At 43.5% G+C, this 16,007-nt stretch overlaps 1 protein-coding gene across 1 annotated transcript in view; it reads right to left on the reverse strand.

The window, feature by feature from the left end:
• Positions 1-12,886: 12,886 nt before the first annotated feature.
• The window catches only part of LOC117442825 (phosphatidylinositol transfer protein alpha isoform-like), a 25,373-nt gene continuing 22,252 nt past the window's right edge, over positions 12,887-16,007 (reverse strand). Inside the window, exons 9-11 of the mRNA XM_034078786.2 lie at positions 15,395-15,517; positions 15,190-15,242; positions 12,887-13,709 (exon numbers count right to left, since the gene is read on the reverse strand). Coding sequence (XP_033934677.1) covers positions 15,195-15,242; positions 15,395-15,517 — 171 coding nt within the window. The 3' untranslated portion in view covers positions 12,887-13,709; positions 15,190-15,194. The remainder of the gene's footprint in view (positions 13,710-15,189; positions 15,243-15,394; positions 15,518-16,007) is intronic.

The raw sequence follows: 16,007 nt of genomic DNA on the forward strand, positions 1-16,007 counted from the left end.
GCTGTACTCAAATATATTCGATAAATACACACAACTGCTGCTGCTCCATATAAGCTGTTATTAAGAGCAGGTTTTATTAGTTTGGAGGTGTCTTGTTTATTCCCATGAAGCCGCTGCAGAGTCCGAGGAAGGGGGATCTGAGGAGGGAACAGAACGGGTTCATCATTATAATGATTTAGGGTTTTTATAGAGAAATATATTTGATCACAAATAGAAAAATACAGATTTTACTTGTGGTACCTCAAGTAAAGTTTGGCCAATACTTTTGTACTTTTACTTGAACAGAGTAGTTTTATAATTTAGTTTTGCCACTTGTAAGTAAGTCCGGTGGGAGGAAGGGAGAGAGCCCTCTCCTTGCTGAAGACCAATCTCAGGTCGTGGTAGGTCGTAGGGACTCCAGTTAAATCTACAGAAGCAGCAGAGCAGAGGCAGGGTTGGGGAGACGAGACAGAAGGCACGGCAGATAACACGGTTAGCGAGACAGTTCTGATCCCATTCAATGATTCTCCCTTTAGCCCAATCAATGTGTGGGTTGTGGTGCGAAGCCACGGAAACCCAATACCAGAGGTGTGGAAGGTGTGGAGATTAACTTCAACTGGATGAGCTCTCTGTGGTTGCCGGAGGTGATCAGTGTCACAGGGCTTGTCTGTTCTGTAACTGAGGGATTATTTGCCCATTAAGTGCATAGGCTGTTAAAGGTTCATCCAATAGCTCCAGGCAGAGTCCCAGCTGTTCATCTAGCTCACGGTCCAATAAACTATCCTCAGCACCCGAATCAATGATGGCTTGGAGGGGCAAAGTCATGGTGTTAACACAGATCATGGCGGGTATTAGAAAACAGCTCAGGGAAGGGGGTTGAGAAGTTGGCTGTGGACTCGTCAGGACCCCCAATCTCACTGACGAGCTCTCACGTTTGGGCGGACTGGGCAGTTGGCAATGAAATGCCCGGCGTTGCCACAATACATGCATTGGCCAGCACTCATCCGGCGCTGACACTCCTCCGGTGAAAGTCTAGCACGTCCCAGTTGCATAACATCCTCATGAGAAATGGTGCGCACGCTGGGCGGCGAGAGGACGGAAGGAGACTTAAACACAGAGGGGACAGAGTAAGTGGAAAAACTGGGCTTACTTAGTGAGACTGGTGGAGTACGCTGTGTCCGCTCTTCTCGGCGTTCCCGCAAACGACAGTCTAGACTAGACACCAGGGAAATCAGATCTGGGAGATCTGCTGGAACGTCTCGAGCTGCCAATTCATCCCGGAGCTGATCCTTTGAACCTCTCAAAAACACCACCTTGAGATCCGCCTCGTCCCATCGAGCCTCTGCAGCGAGTGTGTGAAACTCGATGGAATGCTCGGCCACAGTCCGGTTTCCCTGTTGTAAACTGGGCAGCTGATTAGCGGCGGAGCCAGAATAATTTGGATGATCAAAAACGGCAGAAAACTGATCTGAGAAACACTCAAAACACAGAGAGTCATAATCCACTGATGAGCTCAAAGCCTCTGCCCAGGTTAAAGCCTTGCCACGGAGCAAACTCAGAACATAATTAATCCTGGTGACATCAGCTGCAAACGAAACAGGACGCTGGAGAAAAACCTTGTTGCACTGAAAAGAAATTCCCTGCATTTCTCCACTACTCCGTGTGAGGGAATGCTCTGGTTTTGGGACACAATTAACATGGGATAACTCCGGTCATTGTACGTACTTCGTCTCACTGGAATATTAACGGTCAGATCGAATACAACATGAACCCCATTTCTTCAGCCAATGACGGGAGAGTTTTGAAAGTGACAAAACACTGTTCCACACATTTAAAATCACTTAAACAATTAAACAATGATTACCCAGGATGCAGGCACCTTCCCTGGTTTGTAAAATGCGGTGATACGCCCTGGAGGTATCAGACTATTTAAAACATGTATACCCAGGATTCTATCACTTTTCCTGGCTTGTAAAGTGCTGTGGAGCAGCCTGTTCTCTGGGTAAACTGGCTTTGCATTGTAATCACTATTTCTGCTATCACTATCATCACTTTCCCCCACTTTTGAAACACTTATTCCTGTGGTAGAAAAGCCATGTGCTGCATGGAGCTCTCTGGATCTCTGTAAGTCTCACACCCTGCTTGTCTCTGGGTGCTCTCTCCCTCTATTCACACCACTTTCCCCACGTTTGAAACACGTATTCCTGGGTAGAAAAGCCATGTGCTGCATGGAGCTATCTGGGTCTGTGAGTCTCTGTGGGTCTCTGTGGGTCTCTGTGGGTCTCAGACCCTGCTAACAGCAGTGAACCTACTGCCAGTATTATGAACAGATTGATCCGTTTCTAAGAATACTTTAGCCCACATTAGAGCCCTGTTCCCTGGGTAATAGAGGGGGTGATGTGCCCTGGGTCTGTGGGTCTCTGGGTCTCTGTGGGTCTTTGTGAGTCTCAGACCATGCTTCTTCGGGGTGAGGTGAGAGTCATTTCAGGCTCCTCTCCACAGTTGTCCCACTAAAAATAAGTATAATCATTATGTTTGCATTTAAATGATTTATTTATCATTAATATGGTTCCCTAATACAATGCATATAGTCTGGAGCTCACCGGGGTGCTGCATATGCATTAATCAGTCGTTTTAACACTTTTTTCCATGAAATGATTTTTAATCACTATCATGGGGCTATATAAATCACATGTAGGTAATTCGGAGCACAATTGTTCCTTTTACTATTTAAATATATTTGTATTATATATTTTTGGGCTATAAAAGTGACATTTCTGGGTGATTCTGTCAGTTTATGGAGCTTTGTTCACAAATCCTGGAGGTTCGAGGCCGAATTTGGGTACTCATAGGCGGCCTGCCTGCCATGCGCACCCACCCGTGGAAAGAAGAAAAAAGTTAAGAAAACGGTCAATTATATCTTAAAATAATCAAAAATGTGCCAACGGAGAAGGAAAAGAAGAAAAAGCTCAACCTGTTGGCGCTTCGGTCCGAAGCCCCGGAAACTTTTCCCCTTCTCCGTCGAAACTACAACGGAGAGGGGGAAATCAGGTTCCCCTACTCTGTTGAAAAGTTAATTCATACCATTTCAGACTACTGTCTGCACGAAATCTGGAAACCCGTTTTTTGAGAGGACTCAGAACAAAAAGGCTGTCTGATGTCATGGAGGAATTGAATCCGCTACATGTGCAACTCTGGCTCGGATAGATTTTTGACTGGAGACCCCCCTGCCTGGTTCTTATCAAACTTTAAGTTTTTGAACTGGTCGTCTGGTGAAAGTAAGGGGAGTTTGAGGGACTCTACCCGCATTATGAGGCACTATTTTCGTATACATTTTCTCAGTTTTCATCCAATTTCTGTGGTTCGCAAAAAGATAACTCAGACTTTTTTCTGACTGGAGGAATGTAAGGCACATGTCAGCCCTTATGGACGGAGGTACCATGGAACTTGCCCTTCAACTGTACGCGTGTCCGCTCAATGGAAATGCGATGTCAACTTCCGATGTCAAGTTCCTGCCAGCGGCTAGACAAATGTTACCAGTGTTTACCAGTGTTGCCAGGGGCACGAGAATATCCTCCACTGGAGGTTGGGTGCCGCTGCTGTGAAGAAGGGCCGACATATGGGTGCCGATGGGCGGACGAGAAAGCACCGCAAAATACACCCCCTTCAAGTGTTGCCAGGGGCACGAGAATATCCTCCACTGGAGGTTGGGTGGCCGCTGCTGTGAAGAAGGCCGACTATGGGTGCCGAAAAAACGGCTTAAGTGCCAACGGGGAGGGGGTCAAGTCTTCGGCCTGTCCATTTCATGCATTTCTAATGGGGTCGTCGAATGTGATTGAAATGGACAGTTCCTGTACATTTCAATCACTTTTAGAATGGGAGTCGTGAGGTGTGGATGAATGGCATATCTTCCTTAAATTCACATCACACTCACCCAGCTTTCACACACTATTTCATGGGTAATAAAGCATGTGCACACTGTATTTAAGTAATGTTACCCAGCTTTCAGACACTAATTCCTGGGGAAGAAAGTCACCCTGGACGGGTCATCAAATGTGATTGAAATGGACAGATTCCTGTACATTTCAATCACTTTTAATGAGGTCATCAAATGTGATTGAAATGGACAGATTCCTGTACATTTCAATCACTTTTAATGGGGTCGTCAAATGTGATTGAAATGGACAGATTCCTGTACATTTCATGCATTTTTAATGGGGTCGTCGAATGTGATTGAAATGGACAGATTCCTGTACATTTCAATCACTTTTAATGGGAGTCGTCAGTATATGGAGCTTAACCCATAATTCCCGGACGTTCCCAGGCCGAATTTGGAAAGCTCATATGCGGCCCTGCCATGCGCCTCCACCCGTGGAAAGCAAAAAAAGGTAAAGAAAAACGGTCAATTATATGTTAAAAATAATCAAAAATGAAGTTTTTGAAAATTCTCGAAAAAACGGCTAAGTGCCAACGGGGGAGGGGGTCAAGTCTTCGGCGCTTCGGAATTTACAACGGAGTAGGGGAAACGAGAGCTCCCCTCCTCCGTCCAAAAATTCATTCATCTTTTCCAAGCTACATCTGCACGAAATCGGAAACCCGGTTTTTGAGAGCACTTAGAAAAAAACGAGCTATTTTCACATGATGGGAAATCATGGAGGAATGTATCCGCCTCATGAGCACTTTGGATCGGATGAAATTGTTGCCTGGAGGACCCCCAATCATGGGTTCTCACAAAACTTTAAGTTTTCAAACTGGTCTCTGGAGGAATGCAAGGGGAGTTGTCAGGGGACTCTACCCGCCTCAAGAGGCACTATTTTGGGATACAATTTATCCATTTTCACCCTTTTCTCTGGTTCTTCCAAAAGTTGACTTTAACTTTTTCCCACCCTGGATAAAGGTATGGGGAGTTGTCAGGGGACTCTACCCGCCTTATGGAACACTATTTTCGGATACAATATATCCATTTTCACCCTTTCTCTGGTTCTTCCAAAAGTTGACTTAAACTTTTTTCCCACCCTGGAGAAAGGTATGGGGAGTTGTCAGGGGAACTCTACCCGCCTTATGGAACACTATTTTCCGATACAATATATCCATTTTCACCCTTTTCTCTGGTTCTTCCAAAAGTTGACTTAAACTTTTTCCCACCCTGGAGAAAGGTATGGGGAGTTGTCAGGGGACTCTACCCGCCTTATGGAACACTATTTTCGGATACAATATATCCATTTTCACCCTTTTCTCTGGTTCTTCCAAAAGTTGACTTAAACTTTTTTCCCACCCTGGAGAAAGGTATGGGGAGTGTCAGGGGACTCTACCAGCCTTATGGAACACTATTTTCGGATACAATATATCCATTTTCACCCTGTTTCTCTGGTTCTCTGGTCTGTGGCGGCCTCGCCCTGGCCGTCCACCCTCTGGGTACCTGACTCCCCTGCCTCCTCCGGGGGGCAGTTAGAGGGGTTCAATGCCTCCCCGGAGGATACTGTTATTCCCGGCAACCCGCCAGCAGATGAAAAGACCCACCCCTCCGCCTCTCCACCTCTTCCGAGGGACGAGGGAACCGCGCGGGGGGTCTGCTGGAAAGCTACTGCCGGGTGCTCCGTCCTGCGCCTCACCGGGACCCTGACTCCAGCGCGGTGTGGCGGCCTCGCCCTGGCCGTCCACCGTGCGCCCTCTGGGTACCTGACCTCCCCTGCCTCCTCTGGGGGCAGGTGAGAGGGGTTCAATGCCTCCCCGGAGGATACTGTTATCCCCACGTTGTCGTACCCGAACTGTCGGGTATCCTTTGGGAGAACCAGACTCTGGATGAACGTGAGGGAGATTACAGGGATCTCTGCCCGCCTAACGAGTGCCTACATGGGACACCGCACCATGATGCAAATGAAAACAAACAACCGATTTGAAGATAAGCTGAGTGCACCTTTCGTGAGTCTTTTCACGCTTCCTTCTTTTTTACCCACGATTCTGGTGACATTTCCCGGTACCGAATGCTCAAGAATACAGGTCGGATGGCGGGTCCGTTGTCCGATCTGTATAGTTCCTACCGTGCCCTGAGCAGCACCTTCAGAGGCGCCATGGTGTGCGTAACTTGGATGAAAGAAAAAATTATTTTAATGGGAGTCGTGAGGTGTGGATGAAATGGCCATATCTTCCTTAAATTCACATCAAAGTCACCAGCTTTCACACACTATTTCATGGGTAATAAAGCCATGTGCACACTGTATTTAAGTATCTTAGCCATCTTTCAGACACTAATTCCTGGGGAAGAAAGTCCACCCTGGACGGGCCCATTCAAAGTGATTGAAATGGACAGATTCCTGTACATTTCAATCACTTTAATGGGAGTCGTGAGGTGTGGATGAAATGGCCATATCTTCCTTAAATTCACATCAAACTCACCCAGCTTTCACACACTATTCATGGGTAATAAAGCCATGTGCACACTGTATTTAAAGTAATCTTAGCCAGCTTTCAGACACTAATTCCTGGGGAAGAAAGTCACCCTGGACGGGTCATCAAATGTGATTGAAATGGACAGATTCCTGTACATTTCAATCACTTTTAATGGGAGTCGTGAGGTGTGGATGGCCTGTTGAATCCGATTTTGAGCACTCTTTTCCCCGCATAAACTAGTTTAAATCACCGTTAAACACGTATTCTGTTGATGTCTATATAACCGACTTCCCGCTATGCATTAAGTCGGTTATATGGACCCTGTACACTAGGCATACCGCGGCCGGTAGTAAATGTCCAACCATTGTACCCTCTGGTCCCTAGAGTATGTAAGGGGAGTTGACAGGGGACTCTACCCGGGTTATGAGGCACTATTTTCGCATACTTTTTTACATTTCACCCAATTTCTGTGGTTCTCCAAAAAGATAACTCAGACTTTTTTTCTGACTCTGGAGGAATGTGTGGGGAATTGTCAGGGGACTCTACCCGGGTTATGAGGCACTATTTTTGGATACTTTTTTCCATTTTCACCCCTTTTTATGGTTCTCCAAAAAGTTAACTTAAACTTTTTCTGACTCTGGAGGAATGTAAGGGGAGTTTGACAAGGGACTCTACCCGGGTTATGAGGCACTATTTTCGCATACTTTTTTACATGTTCACCCCAATTTCTGTGGTTCTCCAAAAAGATAACTCTAGAGGAATGGAAGGGAAGCGAGTGAGGGAAAGGAGGAGTCGAGGAGGGGCATTGGGATGAGGCTGAGGAGGTGATGCGAGGACAGAGGGGTCCTCAGGTATTAATTGGGATGTCCTCGTTCACTCAAACGTCACTTTTAAACGACGTCTGTTAATGATGACATGTGCACAGCTGTATCCCCTCTCATCGGGCTTAACTGAATAACCCCTTAGAACCGGCCCATTTCTGGTTAAATATTTATTTAAATTAGTGCTGTCAAAATTATCGCGTTAACGGCGGTAATTAATTTTATGAATGAATTGCGTTAAAATATTTAACGCATTTAACGCATGTGCAGAATGGCCCGCCCCATACGTGCCACCAGTGGCAGCGCCAGGGTATGGCTGGGGTAGGCTACACCCATACCGAGAAATGGCTCAGCCCCACCATGAAAAATGATGTTAAAGTAAGCAAAATAAAGTCTGCCAACTTGCGCGGAGTAAATTGCACAGACAGCAGTTAGTCAGATTGATTTCAGTAGCCACGGTTTTGAAAACTTTTGTCACGTAGTGATCGTCTTCTCAAAAGAAAATCTTTGATAACGGCGTGGTGTTGTTGCAGGAAGTCCCGACGGAGAATACTTGTGCTGTAGTACAGGGTTGCACATAACTGGTACGCAGGTTATGTACTCTGAAATGCGTACCGTCACTTGTGTCACAAAGCGCATTTGCGTACCGACGTACTTGTGAAGCTTTTCCAGAAGGCGGTTAGATCACCGGACGACAGAGTCGGTCTCCGTGTGCACAGACAGGCTGCTGTTAACGTCGGTCTGTACAACGGAACTGTGCCAAAACTACGCCAACCGGCTGCGGAGGGAGACTCCCCCCTTCACTGGAGAACTGCGCTAAAACAGCTGATCACAACGTTCACACTCTGTGGTCACGAAGTACTCCACTAGCCCCCCCCCCCTCTGTCGACTTTCCTGAAGTACTCCCCCGTTGATAGAAATCAACACGTAATGAATTAAGACCCCACGGTTTGATGATTGATAGGTGTGTGGGTTGTCTTTCATTTTGACACACAGAACAATTTTATAGTAAACATAGATACTGTATGTTAAATGGATATATCCGTCTTCTTTCATTTTTCTTTCCATTCCCACAACAATATACATCAATAAATGGCATATTTTGGACATAATTCGAATGGTGATTAATCATGATTAATTAATTTTTAAGCTGTGATTAATCTGATTAAAATGTTTAATCGTTTGACAGCCCTAATTTAAATTAATGAATCTTTCTCTTGTTAGTCAAGGACTTCAATGTATGATGCTTGGTCCTGCTTTTGTGTTCCGTTTTGGTGTAAAATGTAGCCTACATTTAAATAAAAATATAATGATAGTAATGTGAAGCCTTTTAGAAATGAATTGCACATAATAATTCCCACGGAGCTGTGAGCACTTATGCATTTATGTGACGCTTGTCCACTCATCTTCCAGTTGTCGTTTTTCCTCTGTTGAAATCGACCAGCTGTGAAGGTGGGGGCGGGGCTTTTATATGCGAGTGGTGAAAACACTTCCGCTAGTCTGCTTGCGTGTATCCTCCCTTTCGTCTCCTCCCGCACCCCTCCTCATTCACCCCTCCTCGACTCCTCCGTGTGCATTTCAGCTATTGGGACGTCCTTCAAAATGGCGTGTCTAGATCGATTTCCGGGTCAAGTCCCGGAGGAGGGGAAGAGAGGAGTCGAGGAGGGGTATTGGGATGAGGCTATTGTCTTTGTATGCTACAGCCCCTTCAACTCCTCCCACACCTTTCTCCACCTCCCAGTAACAACGTCCAGGCAGACTCTCTTTACTCAGGACCTGATGATACCGTTCTGTGTGACTAGGATAACTTTCTCCTGGCATTGAAGTTACTTTTTGGTTCTCCTCAGTTAACACAGACGTGTGCTTGCTGTGTTTGGAGTGTGATTTGACGTGAGTATTTTAAAAATTCAGCTCTGGGGCCTCATTTATAAAGGGATATACGCTCAAAAAATGGCGTGCGCCAGTTTCTACGCAATGTTTGCGATTTATAAAATACTAACTTGACGGGAAAACGTGCGGTCCTCCACGCAAACTCTAACCCATGCGTACGCACTAAGCACAACAACGGGAGAGACGAGAAACTGCGACACCGTTGGCAGAAGGAAGAATGGAGAGAAAGATGTGGAAATAATACCATAAATAAAATGTTACCTCTCATTTATCATATATAAAGAATTCATTTTCAAACATTGATTAAAGCCAATCTTAAAATGATTTAACAAAACCTGTTTGCGACTCATCAGTGCACACAAACACATAACTTGGAGAAATAAATAAATACGGATATGTTATTTAAAACCACCTCGAATATGTTATGAAATGTTTTCTCATAAATGATGCTGTAAGCAGGAGGACAGAATTACGTCTAAAACTGACGCCGTTTTGCATTATATAGGTTAGATACGAGCATGGTTTTATATACTATCACGTTTAATCGTGTTTTATGCCGTTTGCCAATACTTGATAAGTCGCTCGTAAAACACAGGAGGTATGGAAACTAAGAACACAATATGTGGTAAATTGTACAGCAAATATAACACAACACATTAGTTGTATTTCCTCTAACTGGTGGATATCGAGTTGCTGCGGGGGGGGGGGGGGGGGGGGGGGGTTGAGACGCACAGTCTGCAGTGGAGACGCTGCGCAAAGCTGATCGACAGCTGGAACACAAACCACCAAATACAAAAACATAATTCAGAGCCAGTCGTCATGACTCCACTCCGGAGGGATTCCCCGATCATTTCTTACAGTCTCTCATCAAGGGGGGGGGTCTCCTGTCCCCGGTACAAACACACTGCCTGAGGAAGGCTATGTGTATTGTTTTTGTCATGAACCTTTTTCGGACCACTTATTTATTTATTTTGGTGACGATCCGACCTCCATGCTGCTACTGTGGTTCAAACTGCATCCACCAAACAATATGATTTATCTCAACCTCCCCAAAATAACCAAAATCTGACACGGTGTGAGATGTCTTTTTTAGCTGTTCTGTCGTCATTTCCTGCTCTTCTTCATAAAGTCAGTCAGTCAGAATGAATGAATGGCCGTTTCTTTGAATATTTATAGGCAAATATGGGCGTTACGTGAAGCCCGCAAAAGCTGCACCGCATATCGAGTCGATTGTGATTTATAAAGGGAAACCGGCGTAGGAAGTGCTGTACGCACTTTCCTCGCCGGTACGCAATGTTTGGTGAATCGGAAAATGTCGGAACATTTCTGTACCTATTCTTGGATTTCTACTACGTAAGCAACCTTCCCACGTGAATCCTACGCACGGCGTTATAAATGAGGCCCCTGGTCTGGGGCCGTGGTTGTGACATCACCCATTGTCGGATAGACGTGTGTTCATTTATCTCTCAGGACGTCCAGTAGTTTATCTCTGAATTTTGACAATTTGATAATAAAATAATACAATTCAATAAGGTGCTTTAACCACCAGGTGTCCCTTTCTATCAGCTCTGCACCGTTATGGTGTAAATACAGCCTATCTACCAATTGGATCAAATATAAAAGTCAGCCGAATTAGTGTTGATACTGCGAGGAGACGTATTTTGTGAAAAGAAAAGTAAGATGCTGTTTAATTGCTTATATATTTATGATCCACGTCATGTTTTAATTTTTTGGCGGCAGTTCTCCGCACAGCTCTATAAATAGAGAACTACTGCAGATATGTAATATTTAATGCAGCCGAACCGTGTATTACAATGCCGTTATGTGATGATATTCAAAGAGAAAAGCAAGCACACTCGGAATAAAGTATTATTGTATTTTTAAAAAACGTTTTCAGATTTCACATCACATAAACACCAAATCCCAGCATGCATTGCGGCTAACCATCCAATCATCGAGCTGAGGATCTTGCCTACGTCTGTTTCTGGTTTCGTTTATGACCGATGTATTTTGTTATACTCGCATTCCTTCACATTTACATTTTAATTTGCATTAAAGTATTTTGTGAGGCCTTCTAACATGTTTTTAAATATAACTACGGTTGTAGTTGAATAGTTTGTAAATTAACATGAACCGAAGCTGTTGCCTGGCAACTCAATCGCACAACGTCACGTCCGTTAATTCCACATCCACACGCACGGATTAACATCGATGTAATACATTAATGTAGCCTTTGTTTCTGCTCAAAGAGGTGTCGACCAGCTGGGGCAACAAGAAAATCGGCGTAATCGAGTGTGGCTATTAAAAAATAAATCATTACGTCGGGGTAGCATTTGCTTGGTATTTCCTGTTATTTCTCCACTGGTTAACATGGGTTAACAATACCGTATAGCTGTCACGTTTGAAGGGACGAAATCGTAACATCTTCACGTCTCCCAGCAGGGTAAATCGTCACATGTTCACATTTTGCCGTGATATCGGGTTGCTCACGTGCTTCTTGGCCGTCGGCTGAAGTCTTTGCGGTGTGTTCGGTTCAACTCTTTGGCCAAGACGCAGGAGACGTGAGGCGACACAACAGTCGTGTTCCGTCGCGACGTGTTCTTTGGTTTCAGCTTGGTGTGTCATGGCCTTTAGCTTGACCCTGGATTCAGAGAGACAGGAGGTGGAAAGGGGTGGAGGAGGGTTGCGTCGAGTCACCTGAAATGACAGCTGTCGGAGGGGGGAGAGCAGATTTTAAAGGTTTAGCGGAGCACTATGATAGGCTTGTGAGAATAGAGCAAAGTGATTGGTTAAGCTGGGGAGTGACGCCCCCGATCACTTATTGAGAGGAGAGAGAGTAGTAACATGGACAGTCAATTCATAAGTAAAGACGGTCTTCCTGGTTGAACTTCATTAGTTAGAGCTGGTTTTAGATTATTCCCCATGTTTGTCCTCCTGAGTCCTACATTTAATTGTATTGTTTGTTCTGTCTTTTTGTTCTATTTGTATCTGTATTTTGCATTCTTTCATGTTGTTATACTTTATTTCATACCGTCATCTATGTTTATTATTCTGTAAAGCCACATGTTTTGTGATATTGGGCTATATATAAATAAACTTTGATTTGATCTAATAATTCCCAAAGTAAGTTCTGATAAAGTTTATTTTTGGATTCAAGCTTCAACTTGTGTTGTCGTTTCTTCAGATTCAATCAATACAAAATGTATTGGATTTATTTATTCTTTTTATTTTGTAAAATAGTAAAAGATGTTTGAATGATCGCGGATACAAGCGGCCGAGATGGGTTTTCTCCGCAGGGTGGCTGGCGTCTCCCTTAGAGATAAGGTGAGAAGTTCGGTCATCCGGGAGGGACTCGGAGTTGAGCCGCTCCTCCTTCGCGTCGAAAGGAGCCAGTTGAGGTGGTTCGGGCCCCTAGTTAGGATGCCACCTGGGCGCCTCCCTAGGGAGGTGTTCCAGGCACGTCCAGCTGGGAGGAGACCGAGGGGTAGACCTAGGACCAGGTGGAGGGATTATATCTCTTCGCTGGCCTGGGAGCGCCTTGGGACCCCCCAGTCAGAGCTGGTTGATGTCGCCAGGGAAAAGAACATGTGGGGCTCTCTGCTGGAACTGCTACCCCGAGACCCGACCACGGATAAGCGGGAGAAGATGGATGGATGTTTGAATATAGCAGGAAGAATGACACAAGTGATCAAATGGATAACATGTAATTTAAATACCTGCAATTTCTGGTCTGTAGTGAAAAGTAAAACATGGGAATGCAATGTTTGCTCTTTCCAGCAGAAGTAAGATGTGCAAAAATACAAAAATCAAGGCACAAATACATTGTCTTTAATAAACTACACAATCATATAACTCAAGTCATACAAATCCAAGTTATTTCATTCGACACAGGACAAGACGTGCAGAGGTCAAACTCTCCAACTGTCCATCTTCTTAGTTTAGAGATTAGTTGTTTTGCACTTTATCACACACACTCACAAAGTCAACCCAAACCGTAGTTCCAGAACAGTAGCTGGTGTTTTTGTAAAGAGTTAAACCGGAAGAGGATAACCAGACTACTGTGAAAGTATATGTAATGTTTCTTTTCAAAGTAAACACGTCATATGCATGAGTTTCTACATAACTCATGAGCTTCATTCGTATTGCAATGCCTCCTTCCACCATGTAATGATGGATCAAATGAACATTTCAGATTGTCCTGAAAAATGCATTATTTGAGTGAATTATTTCAGAATCAATATCCTAGTAACTGGAGCTTTTGCAGGAGATTTAAGAATAAATAAAACAAATCACTGAGAAATGATGCATACAAAAAAAATCAAGAAAAACCCCAAATAACTGCAATTAAAAAAAGAAAGATAACAGCAATCAGACGAGACATCCCACACCTTTCTTAATATGTTAAAATAGATAAATGGGCGTAAACAAGAACGTTTCATCCTCAGAAATAATCCCGTAACTCGTAAAACACTCCCTTAAAAACGCTGCTGTACTCAAATATATTCGATAAATACACACAACTGCTGCTGCTCCATAATATAAGCTGTTATTAAGAGCAGGTTTTATTAGTTTGGAGGTGTTCTTGTTTATTCCCATGAAGCCGCTGCAGAGTCCGAGGAAGAGGGGGATCTGAGGAGGGAACAGAACGGGTTCATCATTATAATGATTTAGGGGTTTTTATAGAGAAATATATTTGATCACAAATAGAAAAATTCAGAATTACTTTTACTTGTGGTACCTCAAGTAAAGTTTGATGCCAATACTTTTGTACTTTTACTTGAACAGAGTAGTTTTATAATTTAGTTTTGCCACTTGTAAGTAAGTAAGAAATCTGAGTACTTCTTCCACCACTGCTTCTTCTCTCTCTCCTCACCCATCTCTTCCTTCTCTCTCTCCTCACCCCCCTATTCCTTCTCTCTCTCCTTACCCCTCTCTTACTTCTCTCTCTCCTCTCTCCTTACTTCATTCTCTCTCTCCTCCCTTCCTTTTATCTCTCCTCACTCCTCGCTTCCTTCTCTCTCTCGTCGCTCCTTGCTTCCTTCTCTCTCTCCTCACCCCTCTCTTCCTTCTCTCTCTCCTCACCCCTCTCTCTCTCTCCTCTCTCCTTACTTCATTCTCTCTCTTCTCTCCCCTCCCTTCCTTTTATCTCTCCTCACTCCTCGCTTCCTTCTCTCTCTCCTCACTCCTTGCTTCCTTCTCTCTCTCCTCACCCCTCTCTCCCTTCTCTCTCTCCTCTCTCCTCACCCCTCTCTCTCTCCTCTCTCCTTACTTCATTCCCTCTCTTCTCTCCCCTCCCTTCCTTTATCTCTCCTCACTCCTCGCTTCCTTCTATCTCTCCTCACTCCTCGCTTCCTTCTCTCTCTCCTCACCCCTCTCTTCCTTCTTTCTCTCCTCACTCCTCACTTCCTTCTCTCTCTCCTCTCGATCCCTCTGCCACCCGTCCTCACTGCCCCGGGTGGCATGTAACTGCCCCCTCACAAAAATCCACTCACAAGTAAATACAAATTGATAAATGAAATAAAATAACAGAGGCGTAAATAAATATGGAATTAATTCAAACCAAATTAAATACAATTATTAATTCAATTATTGCCTGCACTTATTTATATTTTACAAACATTGTTTGCATTCAATAAAAATATAAATAAAAGTAATAATATAAATACTTATAATATAATAACACATTTATACAGTAGTTTTCACGGGTTAACATTTGATCATGAATAAATGGATTTAGAATTACTTTTATTTAGTAAACAACAACACCTCAAATGAACACAGGAAAAAGGTAAACAGACCTGTAAATTAAAGTGGAATGAATGAAAAACATAATTAAATAAAATTATGAATGTATCATCAATTATTTTATATAAGTTTGCCATTATTATATGCATTTTTGGAATATTATATATAATAATAAAAATAATTTAAAAAATACATTACATTATATCATGCTTTTGACAGTGCTTTTTTTATTCATTGCTTATTTGAAAAAGGTACTTTTGTGTGAATCTGTCCTGTTTTTCAATCTGTTGCCGTTTCAAATCCTGATTTTCCCCACGAGGATTAATAAAGCTCCATCTTATCTGATAAAATGTTGAATACTCACTCAGGTCAGTTCTCATCAGTTCCCAGGCCTTGCACTTCACCATTGTTCCTCATCTGTGACAAGAAGACAATGGTTACATGGTGATCCCTCTCAGTCAAATAAAAGCAAGACAAAATCAATAAATACCCATCAAATAAAATGAAAGCAAAATAATACAATACAAATGAAATAATTAATTTAGAAATGAAAGTGGTTAACGTCTCACCTCCTCCAGCTGTGCCTTCGTCTCGTCCTCAATGCGTCGGATGTCGTCTATCGACAGATCGATCCATTTATCGATCCAGCAGAACAGCTGTCTGTGGAAATGTGTGAAAACACGATTCTCCATCTGGAAACCCCCGACAGGTGTGTGAGGAAACAGAGATTCAGATATTAGTTACATGGAGAAATATAAATCAAATTATTACAACACATCCATTTCAGGGTTTCCGCTAGGATTTTTTTCTCGCCGGTCAAATGTCCGGACAGAATTTATTTTACCGGACAAATTTGAAACTTACCGGTCATGTTTCAATAATAATAAGAGTTGTGTAGCAGAGTTTCCGTTAGCAGGTAATTACCGGACTAGGACCGGATATGCTCGTATATATATATATATAGCGCTAAGTGCTTTACAAAGGATGACAGAAAATGACAATAAAAAGTGAGGAACATAATTGCAAACAAGGTGTAAACAAACAAATAGTTAATAAATAAATAAAACATGAAAAGTGATTTCACCAGCTTGCTCTCTAGCGCCCCCTGCTGGAAACAAGTTTTGAAAGACCATGACTCTCTCCAGGTAGCTCCGATGGACTTGAAACTCGGCACACATATAT

The sequence above is a fragment of the Pseudochaenichthys georgianus genome, unplaced genomic scaffold, assembly GCF_902827115.2.
Source record: "Pseudochaenichthys georgianus unplaced genomic scaffold, fPseGeo1.2 scaffold_481_arrow_ctg1, whole genome shotgun sequence".
Classification (NCBI taxonomy): domain Eukaryota; kingdom Metazoa; phylum Chordata; class Actinopteri; order Perciformes; family Channichthyidae; genus Pseudochaenichthys; species Pseudochaenichthys georgianus.